Source organism: Xenopus tropicalis, chromosome 3 (assembly GCF_000004195.4).
Source record: "Xenopus tropicalis strain Nigerian chromosome 3, UCB_Xtro_10.0, whole genome shotgun sequence".
Lineage (NCBI taxonomy): Eukaryota > Metazoa > Chordata > Amphibia > Anura > Pipidae > Xenopus > Xenopus tropicalis.
The window spans coordinates 103,654,487-103,669,253 of NC_030679.2; the positions used below are offsets into that span (position 1 = coordinate 103,654,487).

The window sequence follows — 14,767 nt, forward strand, 5'->3', positions numbered from 1 at the left end:
TACTCAGATTTTGTGCAACCGGTCAGACTAGAAATTTATTTGCTTATTTTGGAACTGTGGACAAAGAAGCTTAAAAAATACATAAATACAGCACTGAAATACCGCCACAATGCAGGCTTTTAAACTAGCTGTGGAAAAGTGACTATTAAAAACATAATGTCCATTCATTTAAACTGAATGACTATAGATATGGTGTTTAAAAAAAAGTTATACATAGCAAAAACAGAAAAACACCAAACTGTTAAAGTTAAGACTAAATACAACCTTTTTCAGCTATCAGAATTCACGGTTACTATTTTATTACCAAAAAAAAAAGTAAACAAATGTGGGAATGTTCTGGGGGGGAAAAAAAATTATGCATTGCGGTCTAAACGGACATCGATCTCTCTGCCATTTATCTTGATGCCATTCATTAACCTGCAGGCCTTTTCAGCTGTTTCTGGACAGTCAAACCTTACAGTTCCACAGCCTTTGGACTTGCCGTTTTCCATTTTTATTTCAGCAAACATTACTCGACCTAAAGGTGGTTAAAAGAGGGAAGAAAAGCATATGGCAAAATTACTAATCCACATAAAAGGATTTGAGAAAATATTTGTCTTAATTAGAAGAGTTTAATTTGTTTTTAAACAAAGCAGGCTTCCTATGACCTGGTGTTATAGCTTCAGGAGTGCTAAGGATAGTGGCACACCTGTTTTCTGCTCTGTGTTGGTGTGTGTTCACTGACAGGCATAGCAATTGCATGTTTGGGACACACAATGGATTTCAGTGTAAAAAAATGCTTTAGTGTTTCTGTGGTGAAATCCGCTCAGTGTGTGCACCAGCAGGTAAATGATGTGCATGTCAGTGCACACACAACAAGGAGCAAGAAAATTACAAACATGCCACTATATAAAACAAGCTACTGTACTACAAAGCCATGATACCTACAATTCAAGTTTAGGGTGGTTGGACAAATAACAGTAGTCTTCGTGCCTGTGCAGAGAAACTGGTGTCATGCCACCCATGGTTTAGAAAACCTGGTACAGGTTTAGAAAAACTGCTGCTAGAAAATTGTATGTACAGGTTCTGGAGAAACAAACAGATACAATCTTTAATGCAATAATGGTATTCTCACTCTGGTGTAATGAGTCTTTTAAATGTGTTTTAATCTCTCCCATTAATCAACATGATTTGGACATGCTGATTATTTATCTAGTAAAAACTTGTGAATGTTCCATACTGACAATTCCACAGCAATTAAACTCATTATATACATGAGGGGATTGGAGGTTGCTGCTCACCAGTGTGGGAAGTTGTAGACCAACCTCCTTATAGAGTAACATTCATTTACATGCATTTTTTGTTTTAAATGGTTTTTAACTGGTATAAAACCATTTTTAAAAAGGTTTTCTTTCTGCATACAGGATGCCTGCAGTACGAGAAATGCAACTATTTAATATTGCTAAGTTACATCTAGTACATTGCTCACAGTTTAACTAACTTACAAGCATATATAAAAGGGGTGTAACTTACCCACATCTCCAGACCAAGTCTCACATTTGTCTGCTTACCCTCCAGACCTCTCCAACTAGTTAGTATCTGCAGTTAATACTGCACATAAGGGATCAACTATTTTTTTCTTACATGATACACTGTAATATGTTGCTTTTAATAATGTGTAATTAGAAAAGTACAAGTCCATGATCAAGTTCTAACAGCAGAGCACTGCCATAAACAGGACCGTGGGACAATAGTAATGCAATTGCATTACTATTAACAGTTACAGTAACTATTAACATTACTAACAGGGGTTTTTCTCTGTTAGAGAAGGGAACTTTTTGCATCAGATTTATGGTTGTAAACAGACGTCATAATGCAGACGCGTGAGGTTCAGCAAACCCCTTCCATTACATTCCAGAAGCAGTATTTCAGCACAGCCTAAACAATGTTCTCAGGCCAACTCTGGCTTAGAGTAGAAAGCTTACATTTTAATAACTGCAGAGCAACCATTTGCAGTAATAGCTTAATTTTTGAGAGGAAAGTTATATGTACAAGCTTTTGCAGGTGTGTTTTTCCTTCTTGTTCAGATTTTAAACCTGCATCTTGGCCTTGTCTGGCTTCAAAGCCTTTTACCATATCACAACTGGTTCACTCATTTCACAAATTTCAAATATACATTTCAGTATACATGGTTTAAGCAAAAAGACTTTCGTAGGAACAAAGTAAAAAGATACAAAATTAAAAAAGGTAAATGCCAGCCGTCTCTACTGAACAGGGTGGACCTGTCTATCAGTACTACCAGGGATAAAAAGGACAATACAACAGATCTATGCTTGTATTCACAAAAGTATAATTTAGTACTTACCACACTGATTAAACTTCTCTTTCAGTTTTTGCCAGGTTAGGTCAAATGGAAGCTGAAATATTAATTTAAAAATCAGATATTTTATTACAACAGAAACAAGATTTAATCATTTTCTGGAATATACTTACATTTCTTACAAATATTTGGCATCCTTTAGACATTCCTCTATCTCTGGATCCACTACCCAACTGAGCAGATCCATATCCTCCAAATCCTCTGTCCATATCCATTGTCCGGTCCAGACCACCCAGTCGGTCAAAGCTACTGCTCATTCGATCCATACCAAGCCCCATAGCCATTGAATTTACTGCGCTCATTCCACTGTCTACAAAATTAAGTGTGTTTAAAAAAAAAATTACTTTTAAGCCAGCTCTTATGAGCAGGTAAACATAAGGAAGTGCTTCATCCAATGCAGGTTTAAAACATATATAATTCTATTACAATACTGTAACCTACTCATTCCAGAGCCCAGAGGACCCATTGTAGAAGAACCCATTCCACCAAAGCCTCCAACCATGGCACCACCTAGAGAATAACCAATGAAATAAGGTTTTACATTTTGATTACACCTTAATTTAATATCTCACAGTGTGCCAAACAGCACTCAGTTTGGTTATTTTTCAATTTTGCATAATATTTTTTCCATTCTTAAAATGAAGCCCATCGTTTGTTTACCAAGGATATTGAAATATTGAACAGTAAAAGTAGCTTGTGGTACTACACAACATGCATCATAAACACACCGTCAAGTTTTTTTTTTTTTAGACACATAATGGAAAAACAGTGAGCGAAAAGACTTAAATTTTAAGAAGCTTGCACAAGTTACTTTTACATAAGAAAAAAAAAAAAAAAATGTGTGTATGGTGCATACACATAAATGTATTTGTGTGTATTTGCTTTACTTAGCTCAATAATTCCTCCTAAGATTTAGGCAATTTACACGTTTTTGTTCACATCTGACCACAGGGGTGATACATATGTAAATTAAACACAGTTGCGATTAGTCCTGCCCTCTGAATGGGGGACACATCGTAGAAAGAATGTAGATGCTGTAAATAATACACCTTTAAAAAGTGTGTGCATTCCATCAAGGAGTGTGGCATACCATAAATGTGGGTCAAAAACTGTTTACAAAGCTGCTCTTGCAAAGAAAAAAAAAAAATCTGTATAACAGATAATAGCGGCCAGTCCCTCTTTGCAACTGTTTAGTTCATATTAAGAGGACTAAGAGAGGAATACTGCAACATACGTCCTTAAGACAACAGATTAAGGTTTTCATATAAAATGATATAATCTTACTCATTCCTCCAAAAGAATCTCCAAACCCACGATTCAAGCCAATTTCACTGCGACCGAAGTCTCTATCAATGCCACCTCCCATTCCTCCACGGAACATATCTTAAAAAAAAAAATTATATACATGAAGACAAAAATTTAAAGAGCTGACTAAAAATCTGTTCAAAATAAATGTGTCAATGTACTTACCTCCCATGCCACTTGACATGCCGCCCATGCTAGTTCCCATTCCACCCATGCCTCCACTTATGCCAGCACCCAAACTCCCTCTGAATTCATCCACACCACCAAGTCCTATACAAAAGAGAAAGGAAGAGTGAAAATACATACTGAAAAGGAAAGCCTTAACATTCAGATCCTTTTCATAATCCTATATTCATATGGTTAGTAACTGCATGTTTTTGCAGAATTAAGTGCAGATTTCTGCCCAGTATTACTGGAAAACAAAGCATACCAAACCATACTATGGGAACTAATACTATAAGAGTCCAATGCTATTACACTTACACAGGGAAAAAAATGTTTCTACATTAGAAAGTACAAGAACTGTATAATATTTAACTGCCATTTTAACAAGTGTTTTTTGCAACCTTTTGGCAATTCTATAAAACTGATTCTCAACCAGTGGCTCTTGAGCAACATGTTGCTCACCAACCCCTTGGATGTTGCTCTCAGTGCCCCCAAACCAGGTAGTTATTTTTGAATTCCTGACTCGGTGGCAAGTTTTGGTTGAATAAAAACAAGATTTACTACCAAATAAAACCTCCTGTAAGCCGACAGGCTATTAGGTAGCCTCTATGCACACTAACTTAGCCCTTTTTGGTACCTCCATTAATTTTTATGACGCTTGCATTGCTCCCCAAGTCATTTTACGGTGGCTCATGAGTAAGAAAGGTTGGGGACCCCTGCTATAAAATTCATACCTGTCATTCTGTTCATTCCGCTAAATCCAGACATGTTATTAATCCCTTCCATGCTGCCATATCCACTTCCTAATGTAAAAACAGAGAACATGAACTTTTAAACAAAAAAATTCTTATATGTACAAAAGGCAATATAGTGCACTCAATAAAATGCTCACCTCCCATCCTGTTCATTGTTCCAAAACCAGGACCTTCCATACCCATACCTTTAATACATAATAGCACACATTTTGTAACATATACAGATAAAGTATGCATTCTAGCAGCAGGCACACAGTCAAAACCAATTTCACAGAGAAAGAATGGTGTACTCTATGTGCCAGACAAATATTTATGGCATAATACATTTTCCTATTGTAACTAGCATAAAGCACAATTGATGCTACAAATAAGCTCCATGACAGGGTTACATAGTTAATTTGGGTTGGGGGAATGACAAAGTCTCAACCCCTCCAAATGAACCCCAGAGCACATGTATCACTCACAAGAAGACCTATCTATACACTCACATATAAATTGTATATACCAATACCTATACTAACTATCTTGAGAGGCTACATCCGGCCATGGGGCATCCCAGTTGGCCAGCCCTGCTCTAAGATAACTATCTTCCAAAAGAAAAGCATTAGGAATGTGTTTTCAGTGATTTCAAGTTTTAATACAGTCCACAGGCCTTGCTGGGTGGTCAGCCAGAAGTTGTACTTTTTATACATATTAGACACAAATATTATATCTATTCAAGTCACAACAAGCATTTTAAGAAATATTAAATAACTTAGTACAAGGTCATTCATATAGTAACAGCTGTATAGTATAAGACAACCACAATTTTGTCCCTGATATAGAGTGTGTCACTTACACTCCTTTTTTGTCTGGCAATGCTCCCCAGGTGATTCCACACCATATGAGCTGCTAGATCCCAAGACTTCTTTGTAGCGAGTTATAACAGAAAAGGGGGGTATGGAAGAGGATTAGAAAAGCATTAGCCTGCCAACCTGAAAGTCTTTTTAGAGTATAAGCTCTTTTGGGCAAAGACCTCTTGCATGGTTATTGGTTGCTTGTGTGTAATCTGAATATTGATTGTATACACCCATTTATTGCACAGTGCCGAATACGTTCTTTATACGTGCTTTATAAATATATGAAAAAAAATCTCTATTATTGTGACTATTTCAATTGCTCAAAAACATCTATACTTGCCTCCAGGACCCATATTTCCCATTCCACTTCCCATGCTCATTTGGTTGGCAGCGATTGGCTGTCCACCAGGTCCAAGCCCCATTCCAATACCACCCAGTCCACCTGAAATGAAAGACTTTAGTTAATAACTAATAATGTCGTCAGTTACACTTACAATATTTTGTTGCAATTGGTCCCTTTGACCTATTATGCATAACAATGTAACACCCAAAAAGGGGGAAACAAAAACAAGCAATGTTAACCACTATTAGGTTATTTTAAAAAGGTTACTAAAAGGTAGTGTGAAGTAGTAGTGTATAAAAAAAGCAAGTAATTAGTGCAGTGTGCCCTAAATAACTACTTTCAATATTGGCCTCAGAGCGGTTTGATGATAGTTTGTTTTAGGCCTACCATTGACAGCCAGTGTACATATAAATGCACATTAACAGCATAGAGATAATCTACTTTGTTTAGCACAGAACTACAAATACTATTTTTTTTTTTTATAAGGGAGTCATAACCATAATTCACCATGATTATATCACATATTAGGGATAGAGAGTGAGTGAAGCCAATTAAAGCTCCAGGCATACCATAGGCAACTAAGCCAATGGAGGGATTCAAAGTACTTACGTGGCAACTGAGCTGTTTTACAGTCTGCAAAATCATCATGTGGGAGTGATTTGTCATCCTACATGGGGGAAAAAAAAACCACAAGAGCAGTAATTTGTTAAACGGTATAAGTATTGTATGAATGAAAGAAAGGCTAATTTATAGAGGTTTGCTGTATATCTATAATATTTTGTCCCAGAATTGAAGTATACACCTAAAAAACACCATTGCAAAAATATCCAAAATAGGACCACCTTTGTTGAAAAAAAAAAAAATGTATTCTGCCTATTTATTATTTTTAATTTAGATGAAAAACCAAAATTTAGTGATTCAGAATAGCAAAAAAATACAAATGGTAAATTGGTTCTTCCCTAAACTCTTTTCACCCCTATAAATAACTTAACTTGTTCAAAGAGAAATAAGCAGCTTCAAATAAACAACACCTTCCTATTCTAAACGGTAGCCTATTAAATAAGCCCTTTTTGCTCTTTTTCTGTGGACTGGCAATTAGTCTTCCTTGAATAAGCAACCCGCTTCCCTATCATTTCAAAAAGCTAATCTTTCCCCACAATTTAATACTTCCTAAAGGAGAAGGAAAGGTAAAAACTAAGAACATGTTGTTAGGGTGTCTGACTTTCTCTCTAATAAACATCCTTTATTCCCACGGCCAGTGTCTGCTCAGTTCTCTCCCTTCTCCTGCTCCCCCCTCCCATAAGAACTCACTCCCCCCACCCTTAGGAATGTGTGATCTCAGCTATAATGGCTAGAGCTGGCGCAGGAAGCTACTTAAAATGGCAGCTGCTATCTTAAGCAAACAGAGAAAGCTTCTAGGGCTCTTTACTCTGGTATGGCAATGCTTTCTGCTGAATAGATATGCTGTTCTAGCTGGCACTAATGTGGCGAATCTATTGGCAGAAAATGCCAAAATGACTTTTCTTCTCCTTTAAAATGAAAAAACAAATGCAAAATGTATTATCAAAACAAGCCCAAACTTACTGAGCTCATGTAAAAAGGGTTGCATACAGTCCCCTTAACATATCTTAACCCCAGGCAATTTTTCCACTTACCATTTTCACATGCATAGGCCTATCAAACAAAAACTGGCCATTGAACATAGCTGGAATAAAAATTGTAAAGGAAAACACAAAATGGCAATGGGTAATGCTATGGCTAAAAGCATTTCTTTAACCAACTCAATATAAAGTTATGGGTCTTAAAGATAAAATGTACAACTACATCAAAGTTTTCTGTTCTTAAAACATTGTTTGAAGGATACAAATAGCTTGCACAGCTTCAATTGGTTGTTCAAAGGTGACTGTTCCCATTCCACGGCTCTTGCCATCTTTATCCTCCTTTATATCTGCTCGCTTTACGGTTCCTGCGATGCAGAATACCTCCTTCAGTTTCTTCCAACCAACTTTAAAATCAAGCTTTTGAGGGAGAATTAAAAGGAAAATTATAGAATTTCATATAACTTTTTTTTATAAATACACCTACAGCTAAAAGGTTGTAGAGACTGATCTTAGCTGTGATTTTCCATTAAAAAAATGAATAGAACTGATGCAGTGGAAGTAACATTTTTGAAAACACCCTATATGCACATGTACAATGTTTACTTAATATATAATAAAATTCCATGATTTGTTGACAGCTCAAAATCTAAGGCAAAAAAGAAATGTTCCTATAATTATCAAATTTATGTTATTATGAAAATTCAGCAAGTTAACAGAACTCATGCTGTTTGGCAGGGAACGGTCATATATAACAAAATCACTAAAATCAGTGTGGGTGTGTAGTAGGAGTGACAGTTCATTTATTACATTTTAAAACCAACATACATATAAACTATAACTACACTATAAAATTATAGTGATTCACTATAGCAGTTTCCCTTCCTAAAAGTAAGACAGTCTTGGGTCTACATAAATAGGCCTTTAGGTATTGAACTCCTCAAGGGATCTTGATGAACTTGAAGTTTTGAAAAACCATTTTCATCTACAGTGTATTTTTAAAAAACCTTTAGTGCACATTTTTAATCCCATTACAGGTATTGGACCAGTAGGTCCAGAAAGTTTGGGAGCTGAGATTTTTCATAATTTGGATCTCCATACCTTAGTATAAAAAATAACTTAAACATTAATTAAACCCAATAGAATTGTTTTGTCTCCAAAAAGGATTAAATTATATATACATTGGGTTAAAAATCAAAGTGAAATTCATTTCCTACCAATCAATTCTGTGAAAGCTGTTAAAGTTATTGAAATATTGGTATTTCAATTAAACTTCTTATGACAGTGGTGGAAAAAAAAAGGTAAGTGACAAACTGTACCGAAGTAGTAAAACATTTCTAAAGTAAATTTTTATATAGAGCTCCTAAAGTACATTTAAAGCAGCTACTAGTTAAATTCATCTTCACATAAAAGGGGCATACATTTGCAACAAACACTGTTGTTCCCAGTCGTCCGGCTCTCAGTGCACCAATTATCTCTGGTGGGATGTTGGGATTATTAACAATGGAGGGTGGTATATTTGTCATTCCAGGAGCCATATCTGAACCATGACCCCCTGGGAATGGTCCTCCTCCTGCTCCTCCTCCACCACCACCACCACGTGACAGAGCTCTTCTAGCATGCTCTCCATCAGGATCCTACAAATAAACCAAAAAGGTGTCAAAATATTTCTGCAACCACAGTCTAGATAACAAAAATTGACAATAGTCACAGATTTATAGAACAAGATTAACAATTTAATTTCGATGGGACAAGTCTGAAAGCAGTATCATGAAACTACTTCTAGGTTAATTCGTAAATAATGCTCCTGAAAAAAACAACTTTAACTCTGCTGCTTGTCATAATTACCTTTATACCTTTGAGCAGGAATAAAGTCCCTAATCAAAAAATACAAAATAGACATGCCAGTACTACTACTCCTCCTCCTCCTCCTCAAGAATTGTCTCAGGAAAAATACAATAACTTACTGCTTTGATGTTAAGTGGTCGCCCATTTAGATCATGTTTGTTCATTACTTCTACAGCTTTTGTAACATACTCCATATCTCTAAATTCTACAACTCTGTGGAGGTGAGGAATAAAAAAAATTAGCACTTCTAGCAACCCATAAAAATTATAAAAATTAAAGGAAAAAAAATGTTTTGATACCTACCCGCTACCCTGTATGCATAAAGTAACATGGAAAAAGAAAAAACAAAAACAGACAATTAAAAAGATTACATGATATATGCATAAAACAATACTGAAGTTTGCAAGTTTGTGTGTAAAATATTTATAACATACTATTAGTAATATAAATATTTGGCAATATTATTTTGTGGAGTCTGGATTCAATGAGTTTGTGTCTAAATAAATATTTTTAGTTAAGACACCTTGAAAAAGACAAATGCAAATCATTCTTCCACAATGACTATCCCTTTTCTCATCAGCATTAATATGTAATCCATCTTATTTTATCCCCTATATAAATTTGCTAGCTCACTAATTCAAAACATTCACCACACTGGCTGTTAAGCAGCCTAGCAAGCCACAAAAACAGTAATTTAATATGCAGTCAAAATAGTTCATTACAGTCCTACTACTACTACTGAGTTATTTACCATTGAACGTTTATAAAGAACAAGAGTGAGACCAGAATTCAGACCCTGACTCAAGTTGTCTTTATTAAGCTTTTAGAAAAAACCCCTTAAACAATGGTAATCCAGTTGGTTACTTTCAACCAATTTTATTTGGGTGAAAGAGGCAAATTTGGAGACTGAAATATGCATACAGCAATACAGTAGAAGAAAATGAAACTTACTTTCCAAAAACATGTACAGATGTTACAGAAACTGTTGAGGCTCATAACACCTCAAACAATTGTTGCCCACGGCACTTACCCTTGATTTTCCTTCAGCATCCTTAAAGAGCTCCACGTATGTAACCTCACCAACTACATAAGACATACAAAGGGAAAAATACCAAGAGACAATACATTTAACACCAGTAGCGTTCTTTACTGTGCCCTGTGCACACCTCTACAAAAAGAAAAAACCTATTATTCACCATCAACTCAAACCATCATACCTCCTGTCAACAGCTATATTATTTAGCTAGTTTTCTTTAAGGTGAGACAGCCACATTATCAAAAGCAATACAAAACTACCACATTTTCACCTAATAATACTACAAATGATGTTTTGGCAAGTATGATTATAGTTGATGAACAAATTCAGATGCCAAACGGTCCTTTACCAGATTATCACTTCAACATTATCACTTTAATAAAGATTTGTCATCCAACTTGCGACAGCTGTTTTAAGGTGACTTTCTACCTGAGTGTCTTCAAATTGCAAAATTGCCTAAACATCCAAATTTACAAGTCGTGTGTTTCACAGCAAAGCTACAATCAAGGGCAATACAGTAAAAATATAAACCAATCAAATAGTCTTGTCACCTTACAACAGATACACCAAAGACAATTGCAAGCATAACACCGAATGTTGCATTTTTGGACATTGATGTCTGGTGGAATATAACAAGTTTCACCCAATAATTTTGGAAAGAGGAGGTGGAATTTAAGTGGAGTAATTAAACCAAATTTCACAACTGCAACAGCAGACATAGAAGGAAAACTGCAAAACAGACAATCTCTGGCAGTATAGACAATGCAGGCAATAAGCCCTGCTGTATAGTAATTACACAGCATCATAAATGTATCATCCATAACCTATCAATTCATTAACTAGGATGATTTCTTTAAATTGCCTTTGGAAATTATCTGCAATATATTTCCAGTAACAATGAATATATAACATGCAAAGTCCAATTATAATGGCGATACAGAGAATCTTACAACTAAATTAAAGGTGCGGCTACTTTTGTTAAGAAGGCGATATTTTAGACAGTAACTGTATGAAGGGAAAAAAAAAGAAGGCTGTCTTGCCCAGTGTACTATTACATCACTAGGACTTACCTTTGTCCCTCATAAGGTCTTTTATAGCTTGCCACTTCATGTCATAGGGAATATTACTGATAAAAACTCTGTTGCGACTCTGGCCCTTCTTTTCTCCTGGCCCTTTATCTTTTCCATATGGATGGAACCTGTTTGTTTTCCTATTTCCAGTAGTTTTCTCCTTTAAAGAAGTCTTTTCTTCTTTAACCTGGTCTTCACTCTCACTTAATTTGAAAAAAAAAAAAAAAAAACCACATTGCAACTGTTAGTAACAAATTTAAATAGGATTTAACAGCGCATTTTAATGTCAATACCTGCACAAAGGTTACAATAACATGGTATGGGTGTCAGTACCTGGCAGATAATATTCATTAAAAAACTGAACAAATGGGGAAAACCACCTGCATTTAAAATGTCAAGGCAAACTGTACACTACATTTTGGGGTTTCACCACGACCAGATAAAGGGGAACAAACGCTCCCAAAACAGTGAGTGATTTGCCTAAATATATTAAAAGACAGGTGTTCATCCCTGTATGTTCAGTTCTTGTGTATCAGTGCTGTCCTATGGAATTTGGATAATGGGTGCTGCCAATTCCGCTTCAGTAGTAAGTACAAGAGTTGTGGTTTATAAAATAGGAAGCTAAGAAATAGTCTAGTGTTCAGAGCTGGGGGCCACAGATTCAAATTTACTCAGTAATGCCGGCAAGACATAGAAATGGCCACCAACCACTCTGCACGGCTCTGCCTTTTTGGGTACAGAGTAACATGCTGGGGCTTCTTTTTAGTGCTAGTGGGGAAGAAAGAAGTGGTACCAAATGACTGAAGTATGGGTTTACTACTTTTTCAATTGCTTTTTTTCAAATGCACATGAGCAGTGAAAGGCAGTTGTTATTAAAGTCTAACGAAGGCAGCAAATGCGCTTTTTTCCCCCCTCTCTGCCACCTGAAAAAATGTCTGCAGTGTTATTATCCTAACTATATTTGGAAATTTCTGATGCATTCTAGGTTATTACTAAGTTGAATAAAATTAATAAAATGTAGACTAGGGCTGTCCAATTGGAGACCCATGAACCAAACATGGCCCTAACATTTTTGTGACCAACACTGTGCTAAAGTGCTCCCTAAACCTCAGCGTTTGACAATTTAAATATAATTCAGCCCCTGAAACATGTAAGAAAATCAGCTCAGAACTTGAAAGAAATTGCACAAATCATGTAAACACCTGTAAGCCAGGGGTCCTCAAACTTTTTAAACATGGGGCCAGTTCTTGGACCTTCAGACTGTGTGGGGGCCGGACTGTAGTCCTAAAACTACCCCCACCCCGCATCCTCAAACTACAGCCCACTCCCTGCTGTGTCCTCCAGCTCCCAGTTCCCCCACTTCCTGTTCCCCTCTGTGCCCTCCGGCTCCCTGAACTGTCTACACCTGTAGTAAGGTCTAATATCCTTTAAATAGGCAACTTCCATGACTTAATTCGATTTACTGTTAAAAAAAAAATGTTACACCCCACATGGATGTCTCTCAAAGACATGCTTAATCATGCAGAGCGCTAAACAACCTTTAAACTGGTCATTTATCATGGTCTCTGAACGATCAAGCCTTATTATTTGGCCTAGACTAGGATTCACTGACAAACGGGCTCCTGTAGGCTGCTGGTCCACATAGCGGCTACCAAATAGCCAACCAGAAACTACATTTCCTTCTCAGCTATGTGCACGGAAAAAAAACTTGTGCATGCACAATTTTATAAACTCTTTACATTTGAATGTGGCTCACATGTAAACACATGTCTTTGGCATGTTACAGCAGCCCCTCTACCATTTCCCAGAATGCACACATTGCCAATCCAAACCCAAATCATCTTATCTACTACTAAAGTAGTATTTGGTTGCCAGACAAAAAATAGACTAAGGACGACAATACAGGGTGTTTTGGAACTACAGATTTCTGGTAATATAGGGTGACGCCACTTCACTCCGTGTAGCCAGGGAAATCGCCTGAAACACTTGTTTTGAACCATGGCAGCCATATTTCCAATCACAAGTTGCCTTATAGCACTCATGGTAGCCAATCTATGGGGATTTTGGACAAATAGCTACAACCCAAAACCAGCTCCACCCATGGGCAACTAAAAATCGCAGACACCAAAATTGCCACTTCCGGATAGCTTTTATTTTATTGGTAACAGTATCATTGGGGCAGCAGGTATTGTATTACTCGGGAATGTGGAACAGTAACTACAGAGTAAGCGTGTCCCGTGTCTGGAGGCCTTAGGAGATATAGGGAACCCACTGGCTCTGTATACATCGGATTATTCATTGTTCCTAGATGTTACTAGCAGCTTTAGGATACACACAACTAATGCGCTGAAATATTAAATTACTGGCACATTAATCAGGCCCCGCACTGGTCTATGGAGCTGCCTCCCTGCCATTGTTAGCTGCACACGGTCCCACACAATGGCGAGGCCTTTCTCTATCAGGCGGGCACAGAGGCGCCTGTATACAGCAGCGGCGGCCTAACAACTAAACGAACAATAGCCCCCGCATAAACACTGCCGCACGTACCCCACGCTTTACCAGCCCGGGTCCCTACAGTTAATAAGCAAATCCGCGGGAAAGCCAAGAGCCGTATTTAAGCGGATTTGAGAGCTGAAGAGCGAGTAAAGGGGAACCAGGCTCACCCCATAATCCAACCCCCCCTGCAAGCAGCACACGTATTCCTATTACCGCCAAGGAACCATTCCCCGCCTGCACTGGGGCCATTCCCCGCTGCGCCAGAGCAATCTCCCGCACACATACTTTTTGACGCCGTTCGTTTCCTCCGCAAAACTGGCGTCCTCGCACAGGCTGTTGTCGCTGCTGTTGTTCAGGGCGTCCTGGGAGTCTTGTTGATCAATCTCCGCCATTCTCGCTACAATGGGTTCTCTACACACAGCAGCACGACACACAACGAGATTCGGAAAGGCCGCACAGCCTGATTTTGCCCCTCAGCTGCGTCACCACTATTCCTCCTCTCGCGAGAGCGCAATGGGCCTTTTTTTCTCACTCTTTTGAATACAAGCCCTTTATTAACATTTGAACAGGATGATACTGTGTGAAAGGAGGTTGCTTTGTGTGAGAGGAGCTTGCTTTATATGGAGGGCGAAGGTGGTGGTACTATTGCTGTACTTATCTGTCTCCTTTCTCTGGAAACTAGGAAAACAAATGTTGAATTTTAATAAAAATAACGTGCTGCTTTTATATAAGGTTCTAATACGTTCATATTGTCTGATGCATCAATTTGTGTGAGAAGAGTAAAATTCCTATGGCTCTTATATTGGCTTCAAAAGAAAAATGGCGAGCAATGCATATCTAAGGTTCCACTTGAACTTTTTTGTAATACTCAGAGTTCAGAGTTCAATTTTGCAAGTTCGTTTTTATGATAAAATCATACTTGGTGCTATTGTTATAGGAAAGAAAATGAACAT

The 14,767-nt window shown here is 37.3% G+C and overlaps 1 protein-coding gene across 3 annotated transcripts; it reads right to left on the reverse strand.

Moving 5' to 3' along the window:
• Nucleotides 1–8: 8 nt before the first annotated feature.
• Nucleotides 9–14,361, reverse strand: myef2 (myelin expression factor 2). Of its 3 annotated transcripts, NM_001016035.2 has the most exon segments (18): nucleotides 9–517; nucleotides 2,345–2,396; nucleotides 2,473–2,669; nucleotides 2,801–2,869; nucleotides 3,644–3,742; nucleotides 3,830–3,934; nucleotides 4,564–4,632; nucleotides 4,722–4,769; nucleotides 5,764–5,865; nucleotides 6,376–6,433; nucleotides 7,422–7,471; nucleotides 7,631–7,784; nucleotides 8,786–9,001; nucleotides 9,332–9,425; nucleotides 9,516–9,523; nucleotides 10,243–10,295; nucleotides 11,319–11,521; nucleotides 14,100–14,211. In NM_001016035.2, coding segments are annotated over 18 exon segments (1,848 nt in total). In that variant the 5' UTR covers nucleotides 14,207–14,211; the 3' UTR covers nucleotides 9–353.
• Nucleotides 14,362–14,767: the final 406 nt, after the last annotated feature.

What these genes read in the sequence shown, in the direction of transcription:
- myef2 (XM_012958988.2), bottom strand. Translation starts at nt 14,206, where the DNA reads ATGGCGGAGATTGATCAACAAGACTCCCAGGACGCCCTGAACAACAGC. An exon ending in AGACCTTATGAGGGACAAAG is followed by an intron (nt 10,296 to 11,318) that starts GTAAGTCCTAGT and finishes TGTCTTATGTAG; the next exon opens with TTGGTGAGGTTACATACGTG. An exon ending in TGAAGCTGTGCAAGCTATTT is followed by an intron (nt 7,472 to 7,630) that starts GTATCCTTCAAA and finishes TTTTTATTCCAG; the next exon opens with CTATGTTCAATGGCCAGTTT.